At 39.4% G+C, this 14,756-nt stretch overlaps 1 protein-coding gene and 1 long non-coding RNA gene across 2 annotated transcripts in view; both read left to right on the top strand.

The window, feature by feature from the left end:
- Positions 1-249: 249 nt before the first annotated feature.
- LOC140723453 (uncharacterized) lies at positions 250-2,645 on the top strand. Its single transcript, XR_012097902.1, has 3 exons — positions 250-409; positions 1,129-1,432; positions 1,675-2,645. It is a non-coding gene; the product is annotated as an uncharacterized lncRNA (long non-coding RNA).
- Positions 2,646-4,995: 2,350 nt separating this feature from the next.
- map3k9 (mitogen-activated protein kinase kinase kinase 9) overlaps positions 4,996-14,756 on the top strand; it is a 158,674-nt gene continuing 148,913 nt past the window's right edge. The window contains exon 1 of the mRNA XM_073038023.1: positions 4,996-5,329. Within this exon, the coding sequence (XP_072894124.1) occupies positions 5,042-5,329 (288 nt within the window). The 5' untranslated portion in view covers positions 4,996-5,041. The remainder of the gene's footprint in view (positions 5,330-14,756) is intronic.

The following is a 14,756-nucleotide window of genomic DNA, read 5'->3' as shown; positions in this document are numbered from 1 at the left end:
GTTTCACCTATCACCTTGTGGTTCTTCCTCCCCTACCCCCACTTTCTTACCCTGACCCCTGATCTTTTATTTCAGTCCTGATGAAGGGTCTTGATCTGAAACTTCAATTGTACTCTTTTCCATAGGTGCTGCCTTGCCTGTTGAGTTCCTCCAGCATTCTGTTTGGATTTCCAGCATCGACAGATTTTCTCTTATAAGCTCCCTATCATGGGTACATGAGTGAGCACTATGCAAACATCATCAGGTATTTGTTGCATGAAGAATTCATTAAAATAGAACAAGGATGGTGATTTCCCTGGAGAGACAACACATGGTCCATTAACTCCAAAGGCCTAGCATTGCCGAAACAGGGTAAGGAGAGCAACTATTTGTCGCACCATGACTCCAATTGTCTGAAAGTCTGTAAAAGGTGAGTTTCAGTCATCGGTATTTATCATGTTTAGGCAGGTGTTCAAGCAGACGCAATACTCGCTCCACTGTGGAATTGCTGAGTGACACTACCACACAGTAGAATTTGGTGTCATTGGCAGTGATTTCTCGCAGGGCGAACTGGGCCTCCACTTATACAAACCAAGTGATGGCATTTTGCTCCCAAAACTCTGGCAACTTCAAAGCGACTCTGTTGGCTGACATGTTCAATAACTCTGGAATCATCCTAGAGCATCAGGGTCACCAATATAGGTTTTCGCAAATAAAAACGAAGTGAGTTGTCTTATGTTTAATGAAACCTGTAACACATTTTATTGAGTTCCAAAACCCACACACCAAAAGCATGCTAAAACTCTTTACATAATAATGTTATCATGTCAGACCAGTCGCTTAAAGCGAAACCCCAACTAAATGTTGGTGGTTGTGAAATATGTACATTTATCCCAGTTACATTACCCTACAGTATTATCAATGATGTCTGATACCCTAACCATTTCCTCTTCTGTCTTCTATCTTCTGGAAGAAGACACAGGACTTGAAAGTCCAAACATCCAGACTTAAAAACAGCTTCTTCCCCAATGCTATCAAACTTCTGAATCAATTACCCCTTTAACACTTCATTCTCAGTGGTGTTGCTATATGCTTGTACTCTTCTCCTCTCTCAGTTGTTACTACTTCAGCATTTCTTTTTGTATTCAGATTTTGAAGAGCAGGACAATCATGGCATTTTTGAAGTCTTTAAGCATGTCTTCTTCTCCCAGCTGCTCATAAGAATACTGTGGAAGGTTTTGACTGCAACTGAACCTGCTGACCTGAAGATCTCAGCATCCTGCCCATGGAATTTTCCAGAGCTTGTTTGAGCAATGGCTTTCTTGACTTCATCTAATGTAGGAGAAAGTTCGAGAGTGCCAACAAAAGTTTTCTGCCAGATCTGGTCAAATGAAATGTGGTCTACAGCAGAGGGCCTGTTAAGGAAGTTACTGAAGTGTTTCCTCCATCTGGGGTTAGTGCTACCTAAAGCTACCTAACTTATTACACAATTAAAGTGTTTGCTTACTTTAACCATTCCTCACAAGCTTTTAAAAATTTGTCTTTTAACAGAAAAGATGAATTCTCAGCTGAGAATTACTTTCTGACACTTGGGAAATGTTGGGATTTCAGTCTTTAACGTCTAAATTACTGTAGCATCTTCAGATCTACTGAGTGCTTTCAGCATTTTCATTTCTTTTAATTTCTTATTTCTAGATTTTTAATCTTCAAGTTTTGTACTCCTGCTCAGCCGTAGCCCAAAGTCTACTGATGATGAAAAGAAATGTTACAAAAAAAGGAGGTAGCACATCACTTGGAAGCAGTAACAGATATCATAAGCTGGGAAAAATAGACACAAATCAATGTTATTGCTGTTGGAATCTTTATCACAGAAAAACCTGCTTCAGAAGAAATGCTTGTCATCAAAGCTGAGAAGATTGTGTGAAAAGGAAGGGTGGACTTCTATGTGGGAAATCCACCCTTTCCAGAAGGCGAACTTCCCACATGGAAACATATACAATTTCTGGAGATCCACCTACAACTCCAGCACTGGATTACTGAGGAATCCTTTGGAATCCATCAGGAATCATCCTAAAAAGATTGCTGCTACTACTGCTATCTTATAAATTCAAGAGAATATCAGTATGCCTAGTATGAATTCAGCATATCAGTCCAGGCAAATCCAGCTGTGCTGCCTGGAAAAGAATTTAATACACCAGATGGTGCTTGGCTATCACCTTCTATAACTGAATGCCTTTGTGTTCCAATCTCTTTGTGATAAAGGCTAAAATGCCATTTGTCATTTTGATTAGTTTATATTGATCTCTGTTTATGGATAGCTTAATTTCTTTGATCTCCCACAATTACTAGTGCTTATTTTACATTAGAAAATATTCTGTGTCAGCTTGCTTAAATCTAGATCTTACATTTTCTCTTACTGTACTCCCTATGTTACAATTCAAACCATAAATGTAATTTTTCAATGACATCTTTTAAAATTCTGTTCTCCCCGTCCTAACCACTTCGCTCAAAAAGCTCATTCTGTATATATTCGATCTAATGAAATACAACATATGTCTAATAATTTGTCTGCCTATTTCTAACATAAAGCAGCAGATTGTTTTCATTTCTAGCAGTCAATTTGCATATTTTACTGCCATACTGTATGCTTTAATTTAGACATTTAGCTGTGAAAACTAAAGTATGACATGCCAAAGCTTCTCAAATTACACAGCAAAGCAAGCCAACTATAAAGAGTTAATTAAAGTGTCAGGTGGCTTTATCATGAACTTTTCAGTGTCTGAATTGATTTAAAATCTGTCAAATGATACCGTAAAAATCAAGTTGGCAGAATGGAGGTACATCTCTACCAAAGGAGGTGTAAGGCACTCCTTCCCTCTGCTAGCCTGCAGGTCACCCTTGGGGAAGGTGTAGCAGCTGCTTAGCCCCCTGATCAGGGTCAGGTGAAGCCATGGGAGCAGGAGGTGGGTAGTCATAATAACAGCTGTTGCATGCCACTAGTCCTGGTTACATGGCCATTGACGCCAGGCAGACAATCTCTGAAGAGTTACGATAATGGCCAGGGTCACCCGTCTTACAAAGACACTGCCCAGAAGAAAGCAATGAAAAACCACTTCTGCAAAATTTGCCAAGAACAATCACGGTCATGTATAGAGAAAAGAATAAGAAGAAAGGCAGGAAACTTTCAGAACTTCTCAGATTAAAGACACACAGAAGATCATGATTGCACACGTCATACGACATGGCACATGATGATGATGATGAAGTTTCCCTCAAGACTTTGGACCTCCAAAATGGTTTGATCACTGAACTGTCAAAAAATACGTAATTTATCATTGTCTCTTCATACTAGAAATATAGAAAATAGGTGCAGGAGTAGGCCATTCGGCCCTTCAAGCCTGCACTGCCATTGAGTATGATCATGGCTGATCATCCAACTCAGAACCCTGTACCTGCTTTCTCTCCATACCCCATGATCCCTTTAGCCACAAGGGCCATATCTAACTCCCTCTTAAATATAGCCAATGAACCGGCCTCAACTGTTTCCTGTGGCAGGGAGTTCCACAGATTCACCACTCTCTGTGTGAAGAATTTTTTCCTCATCTCGGTCCTAAAAGGCTTCCCCTTTATCCTTAAACTGTGACCCCTCGTTCTGGACTTCCCCAGCATCGGGAACAATCTTCCTGCATCTAGCCTGTCCAATCCCTTTAGAATTTTATACGTTTCAATAAGATCCCCCTCAATCTTCTAAATTCCAGTGAGTATAAGCCTAGTCGATTCAATCTTTCTTCATATGAAAGTCCTGCCATCCCAGGAATCAATCTGGTGAACCTTCTTTGTACTCCCTCTATGGCAAGAATGTCTTTCCTCAGATTTGGGGACCAATACTAAAAAGAATTAAATACTCTGAGCTCAGTTTCTAATACGTTGTGATATCAAAACCCTGCATTAATTTTCCAAGTTGATTATTTAACATAAAGACTAATTTATGTCAGAGATCATAATTTGTCTCTCATGTGCATGGAGCCTTTGTACAATATTTGCATTCTTTATTTTGAATTCTGGCATGTAATCTTAATTTTTACCTCAGTTGAACATGTTGCTGGCTTTGTTGGGCTTTCTCTCTGTTCCTGTCATGGCTCAGGCTGACGTGCAAGATCTTGCTCCTCTGGACAGTTTTTTAAGAGGATGAACATGCCTTTCAAGCACCAAAAAATCTGCAGATGCTGGAAATCCAAAGGAACACACACAAGATGCTGGAGGAACTCAGCAGGTGAGGCAACCTCTATGGAAAAGTGTGAACAGTCTACCTTTCAGACCAAGACCCTTTGTCACGGCATTGAACATGTCTTTGTTTACCATGAGTCACATTTTTTATTTGATATCACAAACTGGCGAAAAGATCAAACACCAATAAAGTCAGATCCAGTGTCCAAAGCAGGTATAATGACCACGATGCTCATCCTGATTTTACTGTGCTGTAAAGGTGTACTGCAAGTTGCAGAGTATGGTTTGAAGTCGTCGGTCAGAGTAAGTACAGGGACAGCACATGCTGATACAATATTGGATCCCAACTACCACTTCATTCCCATCATGGTACTTCGAGGAGAATTTGCGTGATGGGTGCGACAGATGAATTGCATAGGCATGGTGCATTTAAGAGCAGGACACTTTAAAATGTGACAAGTGAAACAATGGAGGGCGACATGGAGGAAATTGCAGGCTGTTTTAGCTGTTCAGTCCGTTTCAAAGAGACAGCCATCCCGTTACATCGTAGGTCCATTTGTAGCCTACCGGTCCCAAATTCCCGGGGCTAGAGACGGGACGATTGCATGATTGACATGAGAGCGCAGTGAATCGAATTGTGGATTGCTCTGGAGTGACACTGCGGGTGAAGCCAATTATCGGGGAGGCTGCCGGGAGAGTAGGCGGGACGTGCTAAATCCGGCCCCCTTTCCTCCCTCCCTCGCCTCAGTCATCAGGATAGGCTGAATTGCAGGTGGTGACGGATGCGATCGGAGGAGCGGCACTGCCGCTTCTCCCTTGCTCTTCCCTCCCCCCCATGGAGCAGCTCAGATCCGTATTCATCTGGTCCCCCTCCTCTGCAGCAGCCGGCTTCTCGTCCTCCTCGACAGCTGTGGGGAAGGAGGAGGTTGAGGATAGGGATAGGGCGGTGCGGGAAGCCTGGCAACAGCAGGAGGTGGAAGAAGAAGAGGAGGAGGAGGAGGAGGAACAGCAGCAGCAGCAACCTACTGCTAACCTTTACTGGACGGCCGTCTTTGACTATGAAGCGAGCGCCGAAGACGAACTCAGCCTGCGCAAGGGGGATGTGGTGGAGGTGCTCTCCAAGGTAGGTTGGCTTTTGCGCACCCGGCTTCAGCCTGGTTGCGAATGCAGCTCAGTGGATGGGAGCAAATGCTGGTGTTCCTAATTCAGCTCAGACACATCAAAACATATCGAACGGAATGCAGAAAGAACAAATCCCTGTATGACTGAAAATATTCTAGTTATTGCAAACATTGTCATCTTAAATAATGGTTGACCATTTCAAATAGTGGGGTATCGGAGCATTTGCAGAAGGAACATTCCCGTCTTCCTGCATCCCGTCACTTCATCATAAATCTTTGATTCTAGTGACAACTGATGTTTATTTGTTGTATTTATGCTGGAGAGAGCCAGCCTTAATTGTAAATGGTTTGTCAGTCCCGATGAACCTCAAGCGTTTCTCTAATCAAGTCGCGGACGCGATAATGTTATTTCCACAGTCCATCGTAAGAATATGTGACAAAGTTGAAGCGGAAAGGAACAATCTAGCGAGGAGGTGACCGAGTGACGGGAGACAGGGAATAGGCAGGTGGTCAAATTGTTGGTCTTCCAAAACGAGATTCCATTAGGCTGCAACTATTTTTCATGTTTATAAATGCTTCTGGCGACCTTTGTTGTGGGATTACTCCAGCCTTTCAATATTGTCCTTTCCGCATATTCAGCAAAGCCCACTGCTTCTGCTGATCCCGTTCTGAATCTGCCACAAAGAGTCTTTGCTACTTCCCTTTCAGGGCCTTACTGTACCATCAATTAGACGCGGGGTCGAATGGAGGTGGTTAGTGTGGGGTGGAGGTGCATAGTTGCTACTATTCAACAGCAGCTTTCATATAGAAGCAGATTCCAGATTGCGGTCAACTACACAGTAGAACAGAAGGAAAGGTATTTCCTGGTCAAAATTGGCAAATGATAACTACCAATATGACATTAGCATCTTTGAGAGAAGAGGGAGGCAAAAATAGGGGGTGACACAAAAATAGGTAGTGTAAAAAGAGTATTGATGGAAGCACTAAATTAGAAAGATGTTGATTAACTTAATTCATATATTAAACCTGCAAATTTAATTCACAGTAGAGAGATATGAGGCCATTCGCTTTGGGTATAAGTAGTTGTCCAAAGACAGATAGCAGGTGATGGTTCTTTGAAACATATTAATTGAATGTGACATGGGCAGATAGAGAAGATAATGGATTGCTGGTCTTTTATGCAGAGGTTTGGAGTAGGAGGGGTCAAAGTAATACTACAGCTATAGAATGTTCTGATCAGACCACATTAGGAATAATGTAAGGAATTCTGGATGCTATATCTTGGGAGGGATACATTGGGCTTGCGGGAGCACAGCCTAGATTTATGGCTGTTATCCGGATTTCAGGAAGTGTGAGGAGATCCCTGAAATTAGGGTTGTTACTTCTGGAATTTGGAAGATTAAGTGATGAATGATTTAAAATTTGTGTTTAAAACGGTATTGCAATTCACCAGCCCCTTGCCATGCCTATTCAGCTATTCAGTAATTTTCCTGGTTGATTTTTTTTATCTTGGCGCTATTTACTTTGCTGTGCAGTCACAAAATAGCTCGTTCATTTTCCTTCTCGAACAGCCTATTGACATGGATAAAACAATCCATACCATCCTCAACTAGCGCTACTGTTATCCATTGAAATGGAACTGACCACCTTTGGCTCCAATCCATCTATTAATCTATGGGGTTAATATTTCTAGTGATTGGGTCATTTCCATATCCCATACTGATACATTCATGAGGCTCTAAGGTTCCGTTCTTGGCTTTCTCCCCCTTCTCATCCACATACTTTATCTAGGCAACATCATCAGAAAATATTACGTACTCCACAAACTCATAATAACATTTCCACATCATCATGATGTTTTCCAGCTTCCCCAGGGCATTGGAGGTTTTATGCCCATCCAGTTTTGTGTGGGAAGATGTCTAATTCCCAGTAATAATTGGGAAAACTGGAGCATTGGTAACGGTCTATTTTGTAGTTAATATTTCAGTAATATTGTAAATATATTATTTAATTAAGCATTGTTTGTTTAAATAATACATTTATGGGTTATATGTAAAAGTACATGAATGGCATATGTCATTATGCCACCACATCATATATGTGAGCCTTGCTAAAGTAAAATGAAGTACACATATTTATCCCAGGGCTGCCCATATTTTTCTTTTGATTAGTTTTGGAATTACAAAATATAACAGTGGTGACAAGAAAGTTTTAAGTGAACCTGAGATGACTGCCTGCCTGTTGATGTGCAGTGAGATGTTTAAGTTAAATAAACACATCATGTATTTCTGCAGAAGAGGGACAGAGATGGTCAAGTTAAAACAAAAAGGCAGAAAATGGATGAAATTCATGGGTTCATAAGCAGTGAGTACTGGGTGATAATATTAACTTAAAAAGGCAGAAATGGCTGGCTACATTAGGAAGATAAATGTGTTGAATTATACAGCAGATAACTGACAGATGTATACTGAATGAATTGAGCAGCATTTTAAAGCAAATGAAATTTCCAGTGAAAAGTGAGTGCCATTGTTGCTGAGTGCTTTGCTTGGAAAAGCTTATAGTTTGCTAAGAAGTTTGACTGCTGTAACCAAACTAGCTGAAATGAGTTTTGCTGATACCGTGAAAGTGATGTAGGAACATTTAGAACCAAAACCATTGTTGATTGTAGAATTCTTTAGATTTCATATGCAGAATCAAACGGAAGGGGAGTCCACTTTAGCTTACATGGCTGAATTGAAGAGATCGTCTGAGCATTGTCAGTTCAGTGATGTATTTAATGATGCACTGAGAGATCATTTAGTTTGTGGAATCATACAAAAATGCATTAAAATCGCACCTAACTGAAGTACAACTCACATTTAAAAGAACACTTGGAATTGCTGCTCAGGAAAGAGATAAACAGTCATCTTGCAGTTTCAAAAACAGAATGAGTCTACATGCTGTTGGTGAAAAATCTGATTATGATGAGAAGATCCAAGACTTGGTAGCCTTGAGACTTACAATGTGAAAACTAACCAGATGCAAGCAATATGGCTTACACCAGAAGCGAACAGCAAATTAATTGAAATGCAATTGGACACTGGTTTGGCTATCTCAGTCATTCTACAAAATGAGTTTGAGTGGCATTTCAAAGATACTGAACTGAAGCCTGCAGATATCCACCTAAGAACCTATATTGGAGAAAAGATAAGTCCTGTGTGAATGACATTCATAACAGTGAAATACAAACACCAACAAGCCACATTGGGATTGTATCTGGTAAAAATAGGAGGGCCAGCACTGTGGGGACATGAGTGGCTGAGGAAACGACAACCACAACTTGATTGGAGGTCCATGCTATATCCTCTGCAATAGAAGCAACTGAAAGTGAATTAATAAAGATACTGGATGATGCCACAGCAGTGTTCAAGGATGGCATTTGAAAATTCAAACATATCAAGGGTAAAATAGTGGTCAATGAAAACACCACACCCAAGATTTACAAATGTTGTCCATTTCCTTATATCAACCATGATAAAGCAGCTAGTGAGGTAGATCACATGGAGGCTGAAGGAGTTCTTTCCAAGATTGAGTGGAGCCAATGGGAAATACCAGTGGTCAGCGTAGCCAAGAAGAATGGGTCTGTCAGGATCTGTGGTGATTTGAAGGTCACCATCAACCCAGTACTGAGAATAGATTAGTATCCTCTGCCCAGGATAGAGGATATCTTTGCACACCTTTCTGGAGTGGACTTAGCTGAGTCCTACCTACAGGTGAAAATTGAAGAAGAATTCAAAGTGTTTCTCAATATAAAAGCTCACAAAGGGCTTTATCACTACAGTAGGCTTATTTTTGGAGCAGCAGCTGCATCTGTACTTAAGCAGTGAGCTATGGATCAGGTGCTACAAGGCTGCCCAGGCCCTCAGTGTTACCTGGATGACATAATTGTTAATGGTAAGGATGAAAGGAACATCTCCAAAATCTCAAAACAGTGTAAAAAGATTAGAAGATTATGGGCTCATGGCATAATGCAACAAATGTGAATTCTTTAACCAAGGATCATTTACTATGGTCACACCATCAATATACAAGGATTACATAAGTGTGCTGAGAAAATTCAAGCGTGGTGGATGCCCCAAATCAAAGGACTTATCACAGTTGTGGTCCTTTTAAGTTTCTAGCAATTACTATATTGGCTACTGTGCTCCAGTCCTTGAACTTATTACTACAGTTCAAGAAGAAATGACAATGGACAAAGTAGTGTGAAGTGGCTTTCCAAAAGGCAAGAGAAATCATGACAGCAGATACTGTACTCATACATTATTATCAATATCGTCCATTGAAACTGGCCTTATGGTGTAGGTGCAGTCATGTCAGATATTATGAGTAACAAAAGTGAACACCCCATAGCCTTTGTATCATACTTACTTACCACTGCAGAGAAAAATTACACACAGATTGACAGAGAGCCCTTGAGTGTGGTCTGGGGTGAAAGTATTTCGACCAGTGATTTGTATGGGAGAGAGTTTACCCTCATTACTGATCATAAACCACTAGTGTCCATTTTTAATCCACAGAAGGGCTCTCTTTCTTGGAGGACATAATTACAAGATTAAATTCAAGAGGATGACTAATAATGGAAATGCTGACGGACCGTCCTGTTTACCCTTGGAAATGGAAATACCTGAAGAATTTTACAAAAGAGGACACTCCTCGAGATGTATTCTCCATAATGCAAATTAAGTGTCTCCCTATTACAGCAGGGATGACGCCGAGGGAAACCAGTAAAAACTACACACTGTCTCAGGTCTACATAGCAACCCAAAATGGCTTGAATGTGCAGCAGAAGTCCATTTCACCATTTTTACCAGTAGCAAGATGTACCTGCCCTGCAAGGAGGCTGCCTTTTGTGGGGATTGAGAGTTGTTGTACCGTCCAAGCTGCGAGTACAGTGTTGGGGGAGCTAGATGGCGGCCATCTGGGCATGGTCAAAATGAAAACATCGGCTCAAACCTTTGTCTGGTGGCCTCAGATGCCGACTGTTTGGAATGCCAGCGTGTCCAGAGCTATCAGAGCCACTTCCTGCAGTGCCAGAGTCATCTCCTGTAGCCTCCACGGAGGAGTTACCAGGGTTTAAGATTATTTCACAGCCACAAGTTTCACCTGCCAAGCAGAGTGACCCCCCACCCCCCCCCCCAGGCAGGAAAGACGTTATCCTACAAGTGTAAGAAATCCTCCACAGCGATTAAATCTTGAGACTCGAAAGGGACATTAAAAATTTACTAGGCTGTGGAGGTCAATATAGTAGTTGTGTTATATGGTATATTGTGTGTGTAACTGAGATGTATTCTATATTGAGTTGAAGTTTATAGTAATGCAGGGAGAAGTGTTGTGTATTTAATATTACAGTAATATTTGAGTAATATTATAAATATATTGTTTGATTAAGCAGTCTATGTTTTTAAAGTAATTAGTTACAGGTTATATGTAAAAGTACGTGAGTGGCATACATCATTAAGCCACCACATCATATGTGCATGTCTCGCTAAGGTAAAAATGAAGTACACACATTTATCCCCAGGCTCCCTGTGTTTTTCTTTCGATTTGTTTTGGAGTTACAAAACACAACATGGCTAAATTCAGAATGTCTGCATTTAAGCCACGAAATTCATCCCATGCCCAAGTGCTGTCTGAGACGGAACCAAAAGTTTACAGATGTAACATACTGTTTGATCTTTATGTCTCCATGTCAGGTTGATCGTCAAGGTGACATACTTCAGTGATAGTTTTTGTATATACCTTTGCCTCAGTCCATCTGTGACTGAAAATGTTTTTGTTGCCCCTAGACCTCACAACTCCAGAAATTTGGAATCTTTCTCCCCATCTATTCGCTGTAAACTTTAACTCATCTGAAACATTACTGCCCATTGCCTAATTTTCAGTAGATCCTTTTCTTCAAATCTCCCTAGGCCCAGTTTATGATCACCAATATTTTATTCACATTTTTCTGTGATTATGTTTCCTCCCTGTCAATGTACCATCTTCCCCTAAAATGCTTTTTGATGAAGTAATAGAGTTGGTGAGGGTAGTGTGTCTGATATTGGGCACATGGATTTCAGATGAGTTTTGACTTAGGTGTTGATAGAATGAGCAGACTCAGAGACAATGGAATTCAATGTCAAGTAGTGAGAAGTGATATATTTCCAAAGGATGAGGAAAGGGGTATTTATAAAGCAATTGCACATTAAATATATAATGATATCAATTTAAGAAACTTCCACATGCACACATTTTTAATCTTGTTGGGACAAGAAACCAAGATTGTTATGTAAAATAAATATTGTTATAGAATCGATTGTGCTTCAAATGGTGGTATAGGTTAAAGTTCAAAGTAGATTTATTATCAGAGTCCATATACGAGGGGCGATTGATAAGTTTGTGGCCTAAGGTAGAAGGAGTCAATTTTAGAAAACCTAGCCCATTTATTTTTAAACATAGTCCCCTCCTGCATTTATGCACTTAGTCCAGCGGTCATGGAGCATACAGATCTTGAACCTCCAGTAAGTGTCCACAGCAGGGGTGATTGAAAAGTTCATGGCCTAAGGTAGAAAGAGCTGAGTTATACAGTTCTCGTTACATGCACGTGCAGTTCAACTCTTTGAGTGATTATGCAGAAAGTTTGCAGTTAATAACTCATCTGGGGTGATTGATAAGTTCGTGGCCTAAGGTAGAAGGAGATGAGTTATTAACTTCAAACTTTCTGTATAATCACTCAAAGAGTTGACCAAGATCCGTAAGCTCCACGACCGCTGGACTAAGTGTGTAAATGTACGAGGGGACTATGTTGAAAAATAAATGTGCTAGGTTTTCTAAAATTAACTCCTTCTACCCCAGGCCATGAACTTATCAATCAGCCCTCATATATGTCATCATATACAATCCTGACATTCATTTTCTTGCGGGCATTCACAGAAGATACAAAGAAACTCAATAGAATCAATGAATAAACACACATAATGAAGCTGGCTAAAAAACCAATATGTAAAATACTGCAAAATATATAAATGTAAAAGGGAGAAACAAACAAAATAATAACAAATAAATAAATAAATAAATAATAAATGGTAAGACCATGAATTTAGAATGTTTGAAAGTGAGTCCATAGATTGTGGAATATGGGGTGAGTGGAGTTGAGTGAACATTGATTTATAGTTGAGCATTATGGAGTTCTGGAAGGACATGAATGCTTTGGAGAAGGGAGCCACTGGAATTTGCTCTCAAATCCAATGACTTGCTCCTAAAATTTTAGAAAGGCAAGCTTTTTAAAATTATTAAGTATCATACATAGTGATTACTTCCACAATATTTTTCCAGAATGTACTTAAATAAAGGCCACTCCATAATTTGTACTTCATTATACAATTTTCTGAAAACAATGCATGCCTCTACAAGCAAGCACATAAATTTTCCTTCACCATGTATTACACTAATCATAGAAGCATAGATTAGCATTGGCACATTGAAACTGCATTTGCTCTTTATAGAGAAACCCAGTTGGAGCCATTTCCCTACTCTTCCCCCATAACCCTACAATTTCTTTATTCAAATAGGTAATGCATAGTGGCACAATAGCTGGTGTGCTGCACAACTATGCTGACTCATTTTGATCTAGCACTAGAGCTATCTGTGGAGTTTGCATGTTCTCATTGTTGCTACTTGGGCTTCCTCTTACATTCCAAAGATGATTTATTCAGTAAGTTAATTGGCTACTTTTTAAGATCCCACTGATATAGATGAGTGGCAGGAGAACTGATGGAGAGGTGGATATTAATATACATCCAAGGATGAATAGGCTACAGGAAAGTGGGACTGAAAAGAATACCCTGAAAGATAGCCACATATCCAGTGGGCCAAATTGTCTCATCCTCTGTCATAAAAGTATTTTTGCTAAGCTGAAATTGAATATGCAACCACTATATCTTAAGACAAGGCATTCCAATTTATAACAATGCTTAATTATTAAATTTACCTTGTTGGTTATTTTGTACTCTGAGAGTAACTATAATTTTTCATCTTAATGAAAAGAAGGGTAATTCTTGAAGGGAAGTCAGAAAATAGCTGAGATTGGAGGATAAGTTGTAATGGTGGGAAAATAAAAGATATAAAGTTTTTAAAAGTTTGTGAGTACTAAAACTTTCAATAATGGCACATAAGGAAAATATTAGTTTTCCAGGATATTGGCTTCTGGGTGTTCAAAAACATCTAACTGAGGAAGCAGGATGGTTATAAATAATTGTGCTTATTGGTGCAAAATAAAAACAAGGACAGTCTTTTGTGACATTGCAAGGTAGATAGGCTAAGGAAAGTACAAGTATTTAATATCTTCCTTCAAGAGGTGTCTGTTTTTAAAATTTATTAAACTGTTATTACAATTAGTATCAGCAGACTAGTTCAGCATCCAATTGACAGTAATACCAGGATAAATGCATGTGGCTATGCATTAACTAGCAATGCATTGCTGAAAATTTAACATGAGCTGAGAGGGTGCTGTTTAATGTAAGATTTATATGTACAGTATGTATAATATATTTTTCCTTTATGCTGTATGGAAAAAATAGTTTATCAAGCAATCAGTTGTGGAAAACAGTTAAAATGTTGGGTTCTAAATGCTCTAAAACAAATGAAAATAGAATAAACCTGATTTTCCCATCACCTCAAGCTGCACAAGGCAAGTCTTTTTTATGCAGCATAGTATACAATTTTGTTTTGATAACATTATTGAAACTCCTGTGATGTTCATTTTTTATACGACAAGAAAATCTTACAAATAGGCATCCAGTCTTTCAATAGTCTTTTGAAATCCCATATAGATAAATAAGTTCCCTTTTGCAGTGTAACTTAATGGGCAGGTTAATGTGATCTGTCATTTGGGAATCATAACTAGAGTTTAATTTTAGTTAAACTAGAGTTTAATTTTAGTTTGAAAAGGTGCTTTTCAAATTCAGTAATGTTCCATGCATCAATGTCAGATTATGTGTAATGGAACATCTATGTTCGCTCAACGTAGTGTCTGGGGGTGGGAGGAGGGATCACAACATGTGCGTTATTTTGTTTTTGGCTTGGTTCATTCTAACCTTCTTTCTTATACTTTATAACCTTATCAAGTACTCTGCTCCACCTAAAAATAAATTCTATGTAGCAAGCTAAGTATTTTGTTTCATGTTACCTTATGGCTCTTGAAATGAAAGAAGGGTGAGGAGAAAGGTCATTCAGCATCAGAAGGGGAAGAGGCCTTTTGATAGTGTGGATATAACTGATTTGAATTTTTATCAATGTATCTGTGAAAAAAAATGTACTTTATTTTTATATTCCCAGATGGCTGATTGAAAATAAATGTTGGAAATACTTTGAGTAAATTATTGTACAGATCAGGACAGCTGAACTGAAATA

Source organism: Hemitrygon akajei, chromosome 3 (assembly GCF_048418815.1).
Source record: "Hemitrygon akajei chromosome 3, sHemAka1.3, whole genome shotgun sequence".
Classification (NCBI taxonomy): Eukaryota; Metazoa; Chordata; class Chondrichthyes; order Myliobatiformes; family Dasyatidae; genus Hemitrygon; species Hemitrygon akajei.
The sequence above is the reverse complement of the archived record's forward strand: the minus strand, read 5'-3'. Positions and strand labels throughout refer to the sequence as shown.